General features: G+C 42.3%; 1 protein-coding gene across 1 annotated transcript in view; it reads right to left on the reverse strand.

Annotated features, from left to right (window-relative positions):
• Window positions 1-17,282, reverse strand: part of LOC115124322 (protein unc-13 homolog A-like) — a 157,008-nt gene that overhangs the window by 88,783 nt on the left and 50,943 nt on the right. Inside the window, exons 5-6 of the mRNA XM_065006068.1 lie at window positions 6,969-7,068; window positions 2,540-2,652 (exon numbers count right to left, since the gene is read on the reverse strand). Of these exons, the coding sequence (XP_064862140.1) occupies window positions 2,540-2,652; window positions 6,969-7,068 (213 nt within the window). The remainder of the gene's footprint in view (window positions 1-2,539; window positions 2,653-6,968; window positions 7,069-17,282) is intronic.

Genomic DNA, 17,282 nt, shown 5'->3' on the forward strand with positions numbered 1-17,282 from the left:
AATCCATGACGGCGTTGTGTGTTACTAATGTTTTTCTTTGAGACTGTGGTCCCAGCTCTCTTCAGGTCATTGACCAGGTCCTGCCGTGTAGTTCTGGGCTGATCCCTCACCTTCCTCATGATCATTGATGCCCCACGAGGTGAGAGCTTGCATGGAGCCCCAGACTGAGGGTGATTGACCGTCATCTTGAACTTCATCCATTTTCTAATAATTGCGCCAACAGTTGTTGCCTTCTCACCAAGCTGCTTGCCTATTGTCCTCTAGCTCATCCCAGCCTTGTGCAGGTCTACAATTTTATCCTTGATGTCCTTACACAGCTGTCTGGTTTTGGCCATTGTGGAGAGGTTGGAGTCTATTTGATTGAGTTTGTGGACAGGTGTCTTTTATACAGGTAACGAGTTCAAACGGATGCAGTTAATACAGGTAATGAGTGGAAAACAGGAGGGCTTCTTAAAGAAAAACTAACAGGTCTGTGTGAGCTGGAATTCTTACTGGTTGGTAGGTGATCAAATAATTATGTCATGCAATAAAATGCAAATTAATGACTTAAAAATCATACAATGTGAATGCAGCCGCCCACACAGCTGCCTTACCAAAATAATGCAAAGTAAATGCTGAAAGTAGTAGCCTAGTTATTAATGCATGAAAAAACAAATACTGGATAGAAGCTTGCCTTAGAATACCGACAACTGCGACTGAATGAATGCTAACAGAACAGAGGTACCAAGTAGTAGTCCTCGTAAACTAAATATCAGATGGATAAAGGCATGACACAATCTAGATTTAGGCTAGTTACATTAACAGCAAACAAACGCAGTAATCAAAAGACAAATGGATATCCAAATAACCAAAACATAGCCTACAGCCTACTACAGCCATGCACAGCTGTCTTGCCAAACAAATAGGCCTAAAAGGCCCACTTCAAACATGGAAATCCAAGCCGCTAATGAATACCGCAACAGGTTGTGATATGGCACAATACACTTCTGTGGAATAATTTCGACCCACGTAATCAATTATGCAATGCCAGCATACCATAAACACGTTTCCAAAACAAACAGTTCCATGTACAACCATGAAAACCAATAGGCTACCAAGAAAACCATTGTGGAAAATATCCATTTCTATGATGAAACATACCTATGTATTTATACCCAGGGGCATTTGGGTTCTTGAATGGGTTCCTGTATTGGAATTATATTGAATTATGCTTATACAGTATCACGCTATACCACAAGAAACATAACATTTCAAATGCCAACACCATTGAGTGCTTTTGACCAAGTAACAGGTTGGCACGAAATCTCCTCTGCACTCTATCAGCACCATGGACAGCACCCTACATATTAAAGCAAGGCCGTTGAAAACCTATGCTGGCTAAGAAAGTAAATTTTGCCATTCCATACCTTATATTTTTTGGAGGAAATGACGCCACAGGCTATACCACCAAGATTCTGAATAAAACCAACCAGCTAGATTGTTTCTTACCTTTTCAGAAGAGTTGCAGCCTCCTTGATGCTCTGAGGAACTTTACATTTACATTTAAGTCATTTAGCAGACGCTCTTATCCAGAGCGACTTACAAATTGGTGCGTTCACCTTAAGACATCCAGTGGAACAGCCACTTTACAATAGTGCATCTAAATCTTTTAAGGGGGGGGTGAGAAGGATTACTTTATCCTATCCTAGGTATTCCTGAAAGAGGTGGGGTTTCAGGTGTCTCCGGAAGGTGGTGATTGACTCCGCTGTCCTGGCGTCGTGAGGGAGTTTGTTCCACCATTGGGGGGCCAGAGCAGCGAACAGTTTTGACTGGGCTGCGCGGGAACTGTACTTCCTCAGTGGTAGGGAGGCGAGCAGGCCAGAGGTGGATGAACGCAGTGCCCTTGTTTGGGTGTAGGGCCTGATCAGAGCCTGGAGGTACTGAGGTGCCGTTCCCCTCACAGCTCCGTAGGCAAGCACCATGGTCTTGTAGCGGATGCGAGCTTCAACTGGAAGCCAGTGGAGAGAGCGGAGGAGCGGGGTGACGTGAGAGAACTTTCTAAGTAATCAATCATTCCATTCTCCCCGAAATCAATCATTCCATTCTCCAACTCAAATACCAATTGGATTAGTTGAGATTTACTTTGGTGTAGCATGCTTCTTCTGTGCTGACTGAACACGTTTGTCAAAGTGAAAAAATTGTTTTTGCATGTAGCTGTGGACGACCCCCTCATGAGCCCTACGATCTCATGTTGAATATCGTGTGGCATTGTGGGGTATGGTGCTAAACACCATGGCAATTTCCTTGTCTTTTCGGAGAGTATAATCCATTATAGACAGAAAAAGTCCACTGCCCACCCTCCCCTCGACTCTATCGAGTCCAATATCCCCGTCAGTGGTTACTGGTTTGAAACAAGGAACTCAATGATGTCTACAATTGCCAACAAACATGTGATTTCTCTCCAGCTGCCCATCATTAACAAGTGTTAAAACTGATGTTCCCATAGCACTTCGAACTTGTTTTTTCCCCCACAGTGCAGTGCATTTCAAATGCTCTTTACTTGATGCGTGCCAACCGAATCCTTTGGTAAGATCAATAGCATGCTTCAAGTTAGAATACCCAGCTTGGGTGAAGGCCTTGTCTGCGTTAGCATTGGACCCAACACAGAACTTTCTACATGGGGGAAAAAAATGACAGATCTGCAGTAATCGAGTATTCCAGCCACTCTCTTCCTACAAACCAGTTGCTATTAAATTAAAGGTTTTGGACAGAAAACCTGCAGCTAGGGTATGATTCTATGCTAACCTGGGCAGGGTCCTCTGTTCCAAGATTGCCAGCAACAGTCGGAGGTGGAGGGTTGTGGAGCCATTATCCGAGCGGCGCTTGTGGAAGGGTGGGTAGCCTCTACATGCGGTGCTAGCTGGAGCTTAGCAGTTTGATGCTGAAAGCATGTGTTTCAGACATAAGGAAGTGGATGGCTGCAAACTTTCTACTTTTAAACTCGGACAAAACAGAGATGCTTGTTCTAGGTCCCAAGAAACAAAGAGATCTTCTGTTGAATCTGACAATTAATCTTAATGGTTGTACAGTCGTAAATAAAACTGTGAAGGACCTCGGCGTTACTCTGGACCCTGATCTCTCTTTTGAAGAACATATCAAGACCATTTCAAGGACAGCTTTTTTCCATCTACGTAACATTGCAAAAATCAGAAACTTTCTGTCCAAAAATGATGCAGAAAAATGAATCCATGCTTTTGTCACTTCTAGGTTAGACTACTGCAATGCTCTACTTTCCGGCTACCCGGATAAAGCACTAAATAAACTTCAGTTAGTGCTAAATACGGCTGCTAGAATCCTGACTAGAACCAAAAAATTTGATCATATTACTCCAGTGCTAGCCTCCCTACACTGGCTTCCTGTCAAAGCAAGGGCTGATTTCAAGGTTTTACTGCTAACCTACAAAGCATTACATGGGCTTGTTCCTACCCATCTCTCTGATTTGGTCCTGCCGTACATACCTACACGTACGCTACGGTCACAAGACGCAGGCCTCCTAATTGTCCCTAGAATTTCTAAGCAAACAGCTGGAGGCAGGGCTTTCTCCTATAGAGCTCAATTTTTATGGAACGGTCTGCCTATCCATGTCAGCGACGCAAACTCGGTCTCAACCTTTAAGTCTTTACTGAAGACTCATCTCTTCAGTGGGTCATATGATTGAGTGTAGTCTGGCCCAGGAGTGGGAAGGTGAACGGAAAGGCTCTGGAGCAACGAAGCGCCCTTGCTGTCTCTGCCTGGCCGGTTACCCTCTTTCCACTGGGATTCTCTGCCTCTAACCCTATTACAGGGGCTGAGTCACTGGCTTACTGGGGCTCTCTCATACCGTCCCTGGGAGGGGTGCGTCACTTGAGTGGGTTGAGTCACTGATGTGGTCATCCTGTCTGGGTTGGCGCCCCCCCTTGGGTTGTGCCATGGCAGAGATCTTTGTGGGCTATACTCTGCCTTGTCTCAGGATGGTAAGTTGGTGGTTGAAGATATCCCTCTAGTGGTGTGGGGGCTGTGCTTTGGCAAAGTGGGTGGGGTTATATCCTTCCTGTTTGGCCCTGTCCCGGGGGGGTCATCGGATGGGGCCACAGTGTCTCCTGACCCCTCCTGTCTCAGCCTCCAGTATTTATGCTGCAATAGTTTATGTGTCGGGGGGCTAGGGTCAGTTTGTTATATCTGGAGTACATCTCCTGTCCTATCCGGTGTCCTGTGTGAATTTAAGTGTGCTCTCTCTAATTCTCTCTTTCTCTCTTTCTTTCTCTCTCTCGGAGGACCATAGGACCATGCCTCAGGACTACCTGACATGATGACTCCTTGCTGTCCCCAGTCCACCTGGCCGTGCTGCTGCTCCAGTTTCAACTGTTCTGCCTTATTATTATTCGACCATGCTGGTCATTTATGAACATTTGAACATCTTGGCCATGTTCTGTTATAATCTCCACCCGGCACAGCCAGAAGAGGACTGGCCACCCCACATAGCCTGGTTCCTCTCTAGGTTTCTTACTAGGTTTTGGCCTTTCTAGGTAGTTTTTCCTAGCCACCGTGCTTCTACACCTGCATTGCTTGCTGTTTGGGGTTTTAGGCTGGGTTTCTGTACAGCACTTTGAGATATCAGCTGATGTACGAAGGGCTATATAAATAAATTTGATTTGATTTGATGCTGCTGCTCATCGCTCTCCATTTCTGATATCCATCGTGGCAGATTTGCTGGTTTAAATTAGCTAAATAGGCTAAGGCTAATAACTAACTCATTTTACAGCTAGCTAAGAAGCTACTCTGGAGTGGTGGGGCAGAGTTGATAGAAGCAGCTTCAAAGGTAAACTTGACCTCACTCTCATAAATATTACAGGCAAAGGCGTATCACATTATTTTCAGATGAGCGTTTTTTCCTGCTTTTTAAGGAAACCCAAAGGAGTCATACCTAACAACCTCAGTGGCTTACCATAGTTCCCCTACACACACCACGGTGCGCTCCGTCCATTGTACTGACACAGTGCAGCGGAGATACAGATTTTGCGCTAATCTGTTACTCAATCATTTGAACTTTTTGGCAAATGTTGTAATAGGGACACAAAACAAAAACTGAGCCCCTTTTTGCCCCCTCGTGGAGCCGGGCCAGACAGGCAGACACACCTGGTACACCGCTTTGTTCACACTAATTACTTATGGGTCTGATGGTAACAAAAATAAAACATGTCTCTATACGAGAGAGCCTGGGAGGAATCTAACAAACAGCCTTTACAAGACAACAGGGAGTTATTAAACAGAGAAATATGGGGGGACAAAAAGTGAGCGAGAACAAGAGAGGAAAGCAGGGAACGGAAGACAAAGCATGAAAGTGTGTGTAACTGTATATATGTGTGGGTGTATGTAAGAGAGAGAAGTGCAGTCTAGAGAGTAAAGGGAGGGAGATGGAGATTGTATCCAGCGCCTGGAGGGAAAGAGTGGGAACTTTATTATTTTTTTAAAGAGTTTGGCGGGATTTCCAGTCTGGGTAGTGACTTTTAAGTGCCACTTTGATTAGTGTCCGTAACTGAGGGTAGGGACTGGGAGCCATGACAAAGGGATATGAGTCTTACATAACACGGACACTAATCTGCAGTCAGCCAGCCTGCCTGCTGCTGCATGCTACATGTTTCATAACCCACCAGTGAGCACAATGGGGTGGCAGGGTAGCCTAGTGGTTAGAGCGTTGGGCTCTAACCACTAGAGCTAGAACCGGAAGGTTGCAAGTTCAAATCCCCGAGCTGACAAGGTACAAATCTATTGTTCTGCCCCTGAACAGGAAGTTAACCCACTGTTCCTAGGCAGTCATTGAAAATAAGAATTTGTTCTTAACTGACTTGCCTAGTTAAATAAAAAAAATACACACCAGTCAAACTAATACACTTACTGGCACACTACACACCAGACAAACTACTACTCATTGGTAGTGATGAGGGGGAAAACGTGTATACGGTTGCATATCGCAATATTATTTTGGGACGATATTATATCGACATTAGACTCCAAGTTTTGATTTGTAAAATATTTGCTACTGTAGACAGGTCAAGTTAGCGCTACCTGGCTGTACATGCGCGAAAAGTCCAATATTTTTCATCCTATAGCTTGTTCTCCATTTTTAAATAGTGAGCCAACATGTTTCAGCCCCTTTATTTAACCTGAGACTAATCAAAAACCATTTTCTCATACTCTCACTCGTCTCTCTGCGGCAGACATATCGTGAGCAATATGTTTGGAACATCAACTCGCAGTATCAATAATTAATACATATAGAATTCAAAGAATCGTAAGAACCGTAACCCATATCGTATCAGCACCTAAGTACCGTGATAATATCGTATCGAGAGTTCCCTGGCAATTCCCAGCCCTACTCACTGGCACACTTCACATTAGTCAAACTAATGTAGTACACCTTTACTTGCATAATACACACCGGTCAAGCTAGTATACACTCATTAGCCGACTACACACCAGTCAAACTAGTGCAGACCCCCTGGCTTGCACTACACACCATCCACACTCACTGATTAGCACACTGGCTGTTACTAAGTGCCCTGTTCAAGTCTGAAAATGGAAACGTCCCCAAAGAGAAGGTTATATGAAAGAAGAGGAAGAGAAAGATGAGGGAACGGTAGGAGAAGAAAGTAAAAGGAAGTAAGTAAGAGATCAAGGTGCACTTTGGAAGGAAGAGGACAAGGAGGAGTGGAGAGAGAGAGGCTGGGAGGAAGCCAATGTGGAGAGGGAGGGAGTGATCGAGGCACCAAGGGAGAAAGGATGGATGAGGGAGCAATAGAAGGGAAAAGGAGGTAGATGGAGGATAAAGAGAGATGAGATGAAAGAGGAAATGTACTCAGAGGGGTGAAGGAGTGACAAATAAAAGGAGAGACAGATAGAGAGAATGGTGACGAGAGGGTGACGGAGTGATAGAGAAGGAGAGGACTCACAACATGAAGTCCTGCTCCCAACTGGGCATGCTGCCCCGGACAGCGATGGTGGTGCTCTTCACATTCTGCACCTTCAGGATCAAGTACGTGTTGAACTTCTCTGTGAGGAGGAGAGAGAGAGAAAGAACTGAACTTCTTATGTGAGGGAGAAAGAAAAAAAAAGTTACTTTCACAACTCCGGTTCTCTGATAATATGAGTGAAATGTACAGTTCCAGTCAAAAGCTTGAACCCACCTACTCATTTTCTAAATGTTTGACTATTTTCTACATTGTATAATAATAGTGAAGACATCAAAACTATGAAATAACACATATGGAATCATGTAGTAAACAAAAATATATTCTATTTTATTTCATATTTTTTATGAGACTCTTCAAAGTAGCCACCCTTTACCTTGACAGCTTTGCACACTCTTGGAATTCTCTCAACCAGCTTCATGAGGTGGAATGGAATGCATTTCAATTAACAGGTGTGCCTTGTTAAAAGTTAATTTGTGGAATTTCTTGACTTCTTAATGCGTTTGAACCAATTAGTTGTGTTGTGACAAGGTAGGGGTGGTATACAAAAGATGGTCTTTTACCAAATAGGGCTAAGAACTTTTACAGTTTCTTCAAGTGCAGTCGCAAAAAACATAAAGCGCTGTGATGAAACTGGCTCTCACGACGAATGCCACAGGAAAGGACCCAGACTTACCTCTGATGCAGAGGATACGTTCATTAGAGAGTTACCAGCCTCAGAAGTTGCATCCCAAATAAATGCTTCAGAGTTTAAGTAACTGACACATCTCAACATCAACTGTTCAGAAGAGACTGCGTGAATCAGGCCTTCATGGTGGAATTGCTGGGGAAAAAACACTACTAAAAGGAAAAGATTTACTTGGGCCAAGGAACACGAGCAATGGACATTAGACTGGTAGAAATCTAGCCTTTGGTCTGATCAGTCAAAATGTGATATTTTTGGTTCCAACCACTGTGTCTTTGTGAGACGCAGAGTAGGTGGACAGATGATCTCTGCATGTGTGGTTCCCACCATGAAGCAAGGAGGAGGAGGTGTGATGGTGCTTTGCTGGTGACACTGTCTGTGATTTGTTCAGAATGCAAGGCACACTTAACCAGCATGGCTACCACAGCATTCTGCAGCGATATGCCATCCCATTTGGTTTGCGCTTAATGGGATTATCATTTGTTATTTTAACAGTGACCCAACACACCTCCAGGCTGTGTAATGGCTATTTGACCAAGAAGGAGAGTGACAGAGTGCTGCATCAGATGACCTGGCCTCCACAATCACCAACCTCAACCCAATTGAGATGGTTTCGGATGAGTTGGACTGCAGAGTGAAGGAAAAGCATCCAATAAGTGCTCAGCATATGTGGGAACTCCAAGACTGTTGGAAAAGCATTCCTCATTAAGCTTTTTGAGAGAATGCCAAGAGTGTGCAAAGCTGTCAAGGCAAATGGTGGCTCCTTTGTAGAATCTCAAATATATTTGTTTATTAGTTGAATGCTTTTTTGGTTACTACATGTGTTATTTCATCGTTTTGATTATTCTACAACGTAGAAAATAGTGAAAATAAAGAAAAACCTTTGAATGAGTCGGTGTGTCCAAACTTTTGACTGGTACTGTACCACATATGGGGGTTCGCTCCAGGTGAATCACTACACGAAGAACCAATCACACAACGTCTGTCGGAGACAGACAGATCGAATGGCGAAAGAGGTGACGCCTTTCCTCTTTGTAAGGCACGCCTCTATTCCTTGTGCTCTTGCGAGCAGGGAAATGCGGTGATATATCGCACTCATATTATATTATCAGAGAACCGTGCTTACAAAAGTAACCTTAAGTTCTCTTTCAAATACTTTTTTCCCCCCGATATATCACATATGGGGAAATGGCCAACTCCCATATTGCAGACGCTCTTCAAAGCCAGGGTCGTCCCAACAGCATCACCCATCAGAGGCTCCGACACTGAGGACAAAATGCGCCAAAGAAGTGCAGTGATGTCTAGTCTGTAAAACCTCAAATGTGTGAGGAGTGGCCCAACATGCAGTATCGCAAATCTCTTTAAACAGTGCCCGAGAGGTAGCCATACCTCTGGTGGAATGAGCCCACAGGCCCTACAAACCATTGCTACTATAAGACAATATAATAGCCTCCACTATCCAATGGGATAGCCTTTGATGAGAGAGGGGTCCCCCCCTGCAGGGAGGTGCCCAAGAAACAAATACAGTTTCTTTAGAAAGTATTCATACCCCTTGACTTATTCCAAAAATGTTTGCCTCAATTCAAAATGCATTAAATATATATATATATATATATATTTTTTTTTTTTTTATCTACACACACTACTGAAGTGAAGACAAAAAAAAACGAATAAAACTGACAGGTGGTGGTACTTGGATAATTTTTTGGGACATGATAGTACTTTTAAAAAGTGGCAACATTTTGAGAATAAAGTGGCAATATTTTGAGAATAAAGTAGAAATAAAATTGTGAATAAGTGGCAATATTTTGATAATAAAGTGGCAGTATTTTGATAATAAAGTCGAAATTAAATTCTGTGAATAAGTGGCAATATTTTGAAAATAAAGTGGCAATATTTCGAGAATAAACTAGAAATGTAGTTTAGAGAACAAAGTAAACATTGACCTGGTGAAACTAGAATTTTGAATTGTCTTTAGTAACAAGGAAATACTTTCTCTTTTTTAGCACATAATATTATATGTAGCCCTATTAGGACAAGAAAAATGTACCACATATTATTTTCAGAAGAAGGAACCACACAGACTCGGATGAGGCGTTTCATCCAAGTCTGTGTGGTTACATACAGCGCATTTGGAAAGTATTCAGACCCCTTGACTTTTTCCACATTTTGTTACTTTACAGCCTTATTCAAAAATGTATTACAATTGTTTTTCCCCCTCAATCTACAGACAATACCCCGTTATGACAAAGCAAAAATAGGGTTATAGAAATTTGTGCACATTTATAAAATAAAAAACTGAAATGTCACATTTACATAAGTATTCAGATCCTTTACTCAGTACTTTGTTGAAGCAACTTTGGCACCGATTAGAGCCTCAAGTCTTCTTGGGTATGACGCTACAAGAGGCAGCGTCGCTGCACAGCTATTTTCAGGGCTCTCCAGAGATGTTAGATCGGGTTCAAGTCCGGGCTCTGGCTGGGCCACTCAAGGACATTCAGAGATGTGTCCCGATTGCCACTCCTGTGCTGTCTTGGCTGTGTGCTTAGGGTCGTTGTCCTGTTGGAAGGTGAAACTTCACCCCAGTCTGACGCCCTGAGAGCTCTGGAGCAGGTTTTAATCAAGGATCTCTCTGTACTTTTCTCCGTTCATCTTTCCCTCAATCCTGACTAGTGACTGGAACGAGGAAGAGCTCGGTTTTGTTTGTTTGGAAAGTTTGGCGTTTAAAAGTATATTGGAAAGTTCTTGGTAGCTACCTAGCTTCTTATGTTGGATCCTGCTTTCCAGTGATCCTGCCGACCAAGGACGGTTCTGAGGAGCTATTTGGCGTTGCAGCTAGCCTAGCTGCTAGCTAGCTGGACATAAAGCTAGCGAGGTGTTCTTGAACACAGCCCGTGACGATGTTAGCTATTGTGGCTGGGACCACGGATTGTCCAAGGTTTGTGGCGGTCTAGATCCCTGCTGTTTGTTGTTTTTAATTTTCCCCGTGACCTGCCCATCTGGAACCGTGAGGAGTAACAGCCTAAAATACATTGCTAGCTACCATGACAAAGACCAAAGCCAGCGGGAGTACCATTGAGGACAGTGCTAGTGGTGTCTCTCCATCACACGTGAAGGATCTTTTAAACAAAAAGAGACCTATAAAGCAGTTGTTACAACAACAACAAAAGAGTTCCAAGTGTTTTGTCCAAATACTTGTAGATTCTACTAATAAAGAATGGACGACCTGACCAGAGAGGTCCAGGTCCTGAAGAACAGTGTGCAGTTCTCCCAGAGTCAGCTCGACGAGTTAAAACAGGAGAACGGCAAGATGACAGCAATCTGTAAGTCACTGAGAGAGGACATCAGCTCTGTGTGTGAACCCATGACAACAATGACATATAAATCAGACTCTCTCGAGGGACAATCAAGGCAAAAACAACATGGCCGTGGACGGAATTGTAGAATCTCCACGAGACCTGGATGGAGTCTGAGGACAAAGTGAGGGAAATGATCTGAGAAATTGAAGATGGACAACAGGAACATTGAGGTGGAGCGCGCCCACAGGACTGGAAAACCAACCGCCGGCCCAGGTGATCTGCCCAGGCCCATAGTGATCAAGTTCCTGAGGTTCAAGGACAAGGTAGCTGTTCTGGAAAGAACCAAGAACTTGAGAGGAACATATATCTTCCTAAACGAGGACTTTCCTGAAGCGGTGTGCCAGAAGAGGAAAAACTGATCCCAGCTATGAAAGCTGCCAGAGCGCGTGGGGAAATTGCGAACATCCGCTACGACAGGCTCATTGTCCACCCTCCCCCCAGAAGCCTGGAAGGGATGAGAGAGCCAAGCCTATGGATTCGTAGCCTCAACCCCGCAGCACAGACACACCAATTTATTAACGGACTGCTGAATGTATTTTTTTTCTTCTCTTGCTTTGTCTGATCTTCTCAATATTATGTCTCTCTCTGATAAGCTACCCTGGAAAGGGCTGAAAATAGCCCATATTAATATATGTAGCCTGATAAAGAAGGTAAATGAAATCAATAACTTGCTAACATCAGATAACATTCATATATTAGCCATTTCTGAGACTCACTAAGATAATTAATTTGATGATACATCAGTAGCAATACAATGATATAGCATTTATAGAAGAGACAGAAATGCTTATGGGGGAGGAGTTGCTGTGTGTGTACATATGACAACAAGCTCAGTCCGATGATGCTGTGACACACCGCTCCAGACCATGACGGACCCTCCACCTCCAAATCGATCCCGCTCCAGAGTACAGGCCTCGGTGTAACGCTCATTCTTTCGACTATAAAAGCAAATCCAAACATCACCCGTGGTGAGACAAAACCGCGGCTCGTCAGTGAAGAGCACTTTTTGCCAGTCCTGTCTGGTCCAGCGACGGTGGGTTTGTGCCCATAGGCGACGTTGTTGCCGGTGATGCCTGGTGAGGACCTGCGGACAGTCTGAGCACTGATGGAGGGATTGTGCATTCCTGGTGTAACTCGGGCAGTTGTTGCCATCCTGTACCTGTCCGGCAGGTGTGATGTTCGGATGTACCGATCCTGTGCAGGTGTTGTTACATGTGGTCTGCCACTGCGAGGATGATAAGCTGTCCATCCTGTCTCCATGTAGCCGGTCTTAGGCGTCTCACAGTACAGACATTGCAATTTATTGCCCTGTCCACATCTGCAGTCCTCATGCCTCCTTGCAGCATGCCTAAGGCACGTTCATGCAGATGAGCAGGGACCATGGGCATCTTTCTTTTGGTGGTTTTCCAGTCAGTAGAAATGCCTCTTTAGTGTCCTCTAAGTTTTCATAACTGTGACCTTAATTGCCTACCGTCAGTAAGCTGTTTGTGTCTTAACGATCGTTCCACAGGTGCATGTTGATTAATTGTTCATTGAACAAGCATGAGAAACAGTGTTTAAGCCCTTTACAATTAAGATCTGTGAAGTTATTTGGATTTTTACAAATTATCTTTGAAAGACAGGATCGTTTCATTTTATGCTTTACTTTCTTGGAGACCTGAATATTGACTGGTTTTCATCAAGATGTCAGCTCCTTACTGTAACCAGCACCTGTAGGTTATTAAATCAACCTACCAGAGTGTTAACACTACAGGAACAAGATCATCCACATGTTTCGATCACATTTTTACTAATGCTGTACAACTTTGATCTAAAGCTTTATCCGTACCCAATGGATGCAGTGATTACAATATAGTGGCTATATCCAGGAAAGCCAAAGTTCCAACAGCTGGGTCTAAAATAGTGTATAAGAGATCATACCAAATATTTTGCTGTGACTCTGATGTGGATGATGTCAAAAATATTTGTTGGTCTGATGTGATTAATGAGGAGCATCCAAACACTGCACTTGATGAATTTATGAAATTGCTTCTTCCGATTATTGATAAACATGCACCTGTTAAGAAACTGACTGTTAGAACTGTTAAGGCTCCATGGTTTGATGAGGAATTGAAAAACGATGGTTGAAAGAGCAAAAGGAGTGGCTAATAAGTCTGGCTGTATGTCTGACTGGCTTACTGCAAATTGAGAAATGATGTGACTATACAAAAATAAGAAACTTTATTATGAAGCCAATAACAATGACATTAAGAATGATGGAAAAACTTGAGTACTTTAAATGAAATTATGGGTAGAGATTTTCAACTCCATCTTTCATCGAATCAGATGGCTTATTCATCAAAACTATTTGATGTTGCCAATAATTTAATGATTATTTAATTGACAAAGTAGACCAACTTAGGCAGGAAATGCCCACAACAAACGGGGTAAATATATTCATGCATAAAAATAAAAAAAATAATGAAAGAAAAGCAGTGCAAGTTTGAATTTTGTAAAGTTAGTGTGGGAGAGGTAGAAATATTATTGTTAACAATCAATAACGACAAACCTTCTGGCATTGACAACTTAGATGGAAAGCTACTGAGAAGGGTGGCTGACTCCATAGCCACTCCTATCTGTCATATTTTTAATCTGAGCCTAGAGGAGTCTTTGTCCTCAGGCCTGGAGGGAAGCCAAAGTCATTCCGCTACCCAAGAGTGGTAAAGTGGCATTTACTGGTTCTAACAGCAGACCAATAAGCTTGCTGCCAGCTCTTAGCGAACTGTTGGAAACAATGGTGTTTGACCAAATACAATGCTATTTCTCTGTAAACAAATGAACAACAGACTTTCAGCATGCTTATAAAGAAGGGCACTCAACATGTACTGCACTGACACAAATGACTGATGATTAGTTTAAATAAATTGATAAGGAGAAGATTGTGGGAGCTGTACTGTTGAATTTCAGTGCAGCCGTTGATATTATTCACCATAACCAGATGTTGAAAAAACTTAAGCGCTATGACTTTTCAACCTCTGCCATATTGTGGATTCAGAGCCATCTAATAGAAGTCATTGATTTTTTTTTATAGTTGCGTCTCTAAAGTCAAACATGTAAAGTATGGTGTAACCTGGTTTCAAAAAACAGATAAAGCAACACCTCGTGGCACAACGCCTCTCCCCTATTTGACCTATAGTTTGTGTGTATGAATTGATATGTAGGCTACGTGTGCCTTTTTTAAAAAATATGTAGTTCTCTCCTTGAGCTGTTCTTGTCTAATGATGTTCTGCATAATGCCAGGAAGAGTAGCTGCTGATTTTGCAACAGCTAATGGGGATCCTAATAAAATACCAAAATACCTGCTGCTAAAAAACATCCCCACAGCATGATGCTGCCACCACCATGCTTCACCGTAGGGAGGGTGCCAGGTTTCCCCAGACGGGACACTTGGCATTCAGGCCAAAGAGTTCAATATTGGTTTCATCATTACCAGAGAATCTTGAATTTACCACAGGTGGACTCAAATGATGATCAATGGAAACAGCATGCACCCGAGCTCAATTTTGTGTCTTATAGCAAAGGGTCTGAATACTTGTGTATCCATTTTTATCTTTAATAAATTTGCAAACAATTCTAAAAACCTGTTTTAGCTTTGTCATTATGGGGTATTGTGTGTAGATTGATGAGGAAAAACATGTATTTAATCCATTCTAGAATAAGGCTGTAACATAACAAAATGTGGAAAAAGTGAAGGGGTCTGAATACTTTCCGGATGCACTGTAGGTAGAGAGGTCGATTGTGTGTGTGTGTGTGTGTGTGTGTGTGGGGGGGGGGGTCTAATACACTCGGTCAAACAGGCGTCACACACACACACACACGGTATCCCCCAAAAATTCCCTTGCTCACATTTTTTCCCTGTCTCTCTTGTTTCTAGTCCTCCTGGTTTCGACCCTTGCCTGTCCTGACTCCGAACCCACTCTGCCTGTTCTGTCTTCAAGACTGCCTATCCCCTTGTACTGTTTGGACTCGGATTTGGTTGCTGAACCCCTGCCTGGTCTGACCTCGAGACCGCCGTTCGTCTGGTACCGTTTTAAGAACTACAGTCCGAAGTTTCTGAAATATACAGGGGCAACTACCGGCTTTTTTAAGTCTGGTTTTTTTTCTCCAAATATATGTTTTTTTAAATTTTATTTCCAAGAGCATTTCATTTCTGGATTGGACTGTTTTACTTTGACAAGGCAGTTGTCTCACACCCTGACTTTTGAACTTCAGCTATGTATTAAATATTTTGATAATGCTTACATATTTAATGTACCTGATGAGAAAAAAAAGAGGCAAATATATGTGCATAAGCACTTGTTAGAGGAAATTATAGTTTAGATGATCAATTATGTATACATTAATGATTAGAACCATTTATTCTAATACTATTATGTTATGATTTGAAAAGTATGAGTTTTTAGTTGAGCTGTTACTGAAAATGTAAGCAGAAATGAATTAATTGTCTGTGTCTCCTGGGAAAGAGGGATAAGATAGTTTTTCAAACAGATAAGAATGTTTTGGTTGGATTCCATTAGTGGAGAGAAGTATATCCTTTAGACAGGTTGGAATGTAGTTTATGAGGGGAGTGAAACTATCTCCAGGACTGAATACTAAGCCATTGTAAGGCTGGGAGAGGGTGTGAAACTGATGACGTCATTTTATGTTCACTTTCTTTAAAATGTAATGTTCTTTGTATTTTGTGTCAGTACTCATCAAGAATAAATGCTGAACTTGTTTTTAAGACTGGTCTCTTGCTAATTCATGCAAATGATAAACTTACAACTTATTATGAATTAGAAATGAGTGTGAATTGAATTGGTTTTGGCAACAAAACATAAAGGGATTTAGAATTCCTCTATCAATTTGGTCCTTCGAGTAGCCGGATCTAAATATCCCTCTCTGTGCCTGTAGGTAGTACGCTGGAAAATCGTGCACGGACGAGTTTTTGACTCGTTTTACTAAAGACCTGACCTCTGAATTGAGGTTAAAATTGAAACAGGCCTGCGTATTATCACAGAGGACAGAGAGAGTGACTAGATACAACGAACATTGCTTTCCCAGTCGGCGATAAGGTCAGTAATTTTTATTCTTGATTAAGGGGGAATGATTTAATTTATCATAGAGTGGATTTAAGTTGTTCTCAGTTTGAAAGTCAACTCTACAAATAGGCTATGCTTGGAGCGACATTGTAGTTCAAAGTCCTATAGGGAACAGGGATTACTGTATAGTCCTACAGTGATCACTGTATACGGGTGAAAACTAGTGTCAGATCGAGCGATGTATGGAGGGAGGGTCTTTCCCGGTTTTTAGTAGTCGGTGTTCTTGATAGTGAAAAGTGATCGTGTGGTTGAGGTTCCGTGGGAAGAAACGGAACAGGTGATTTTATGCCATCAGCTTTCAAGAATAGGCACTGCAGGATTGGTTTTGGGACTGGCCTCGGTCCATTTGTTTTCGGTCAACTTTACAAGTAGGCTATGTTTGGAGCGACATAGTTTAAGTTAAAAGTCCTATAGGAACAATTATTACTGTATACGGGTGAGTTAAATGTCAGATTGAACAATGTATCCAGCGGAAAGACGGAACAAGTGACCCCATAGATATATAGATCTTGTAGATTATGGGGAACAACTGAGTTGCTTTTCCGTTGGTCATTTTCAATCAACTCTACAGATTAAGCTATATTTGGGGCGATATTTTAGTTCAAAGTCCTATAGGAATAGGGATTACTGTATATTACTGCAGTGATCGCTGTATACGGGTGAAAACTAATATCAGATTGAACGACGAGTGGACGGAGACTCTTGAGACTCGGTCTATTTGTCTTCGGTCAACCCTACAAGTAGGCTGATTTGGAGCGACAATCTTAGTAAAAGTCCTAAAGGAACAGTAATGTATTGTATACGGGTGAGACTTAATGTCAGACTTTAGTAGATGAGGATTCCAATAAAAGAGATATTAACCATAAGGTGTTAAATATTGGAATTACTAGGCGTAAGTAGATAAGGATTCCAATAAAGAGAAATTAACATAAAGGGTTGAAGATTGGAATTATTAGGAGGGGCAGGAATTTATTATAATGGGTAGTAAACCTTCTAAACTGCTTTCTGAAGAGACGGAAGATTACCGTTATATGAAACAAAAAGATAGAAGGAATGTAGATTTCTGTCCTAAATGGGGAAAAAGGTACAATTTTGATGGCCGCCTAAATGTAGAAAAGCTGGAATCGCTTAT

This window comes from Oncorhynchus nerka, linkage group LG20 (assembly GCF_034236695.1).
Source record: "Oncorhynchus nerka isolate Pitt River linkage group LG20, Oner_Uvic_2.0, whole genome shotgun sequence".
Taxonomy (NCBI): domain Eukaryota; kingdom Metazoa; phylum Chordata; class Actinopteri; order Salmoniformes; family Salmonidae; genus Oncorhynchus; species Oncorhynchus nerka.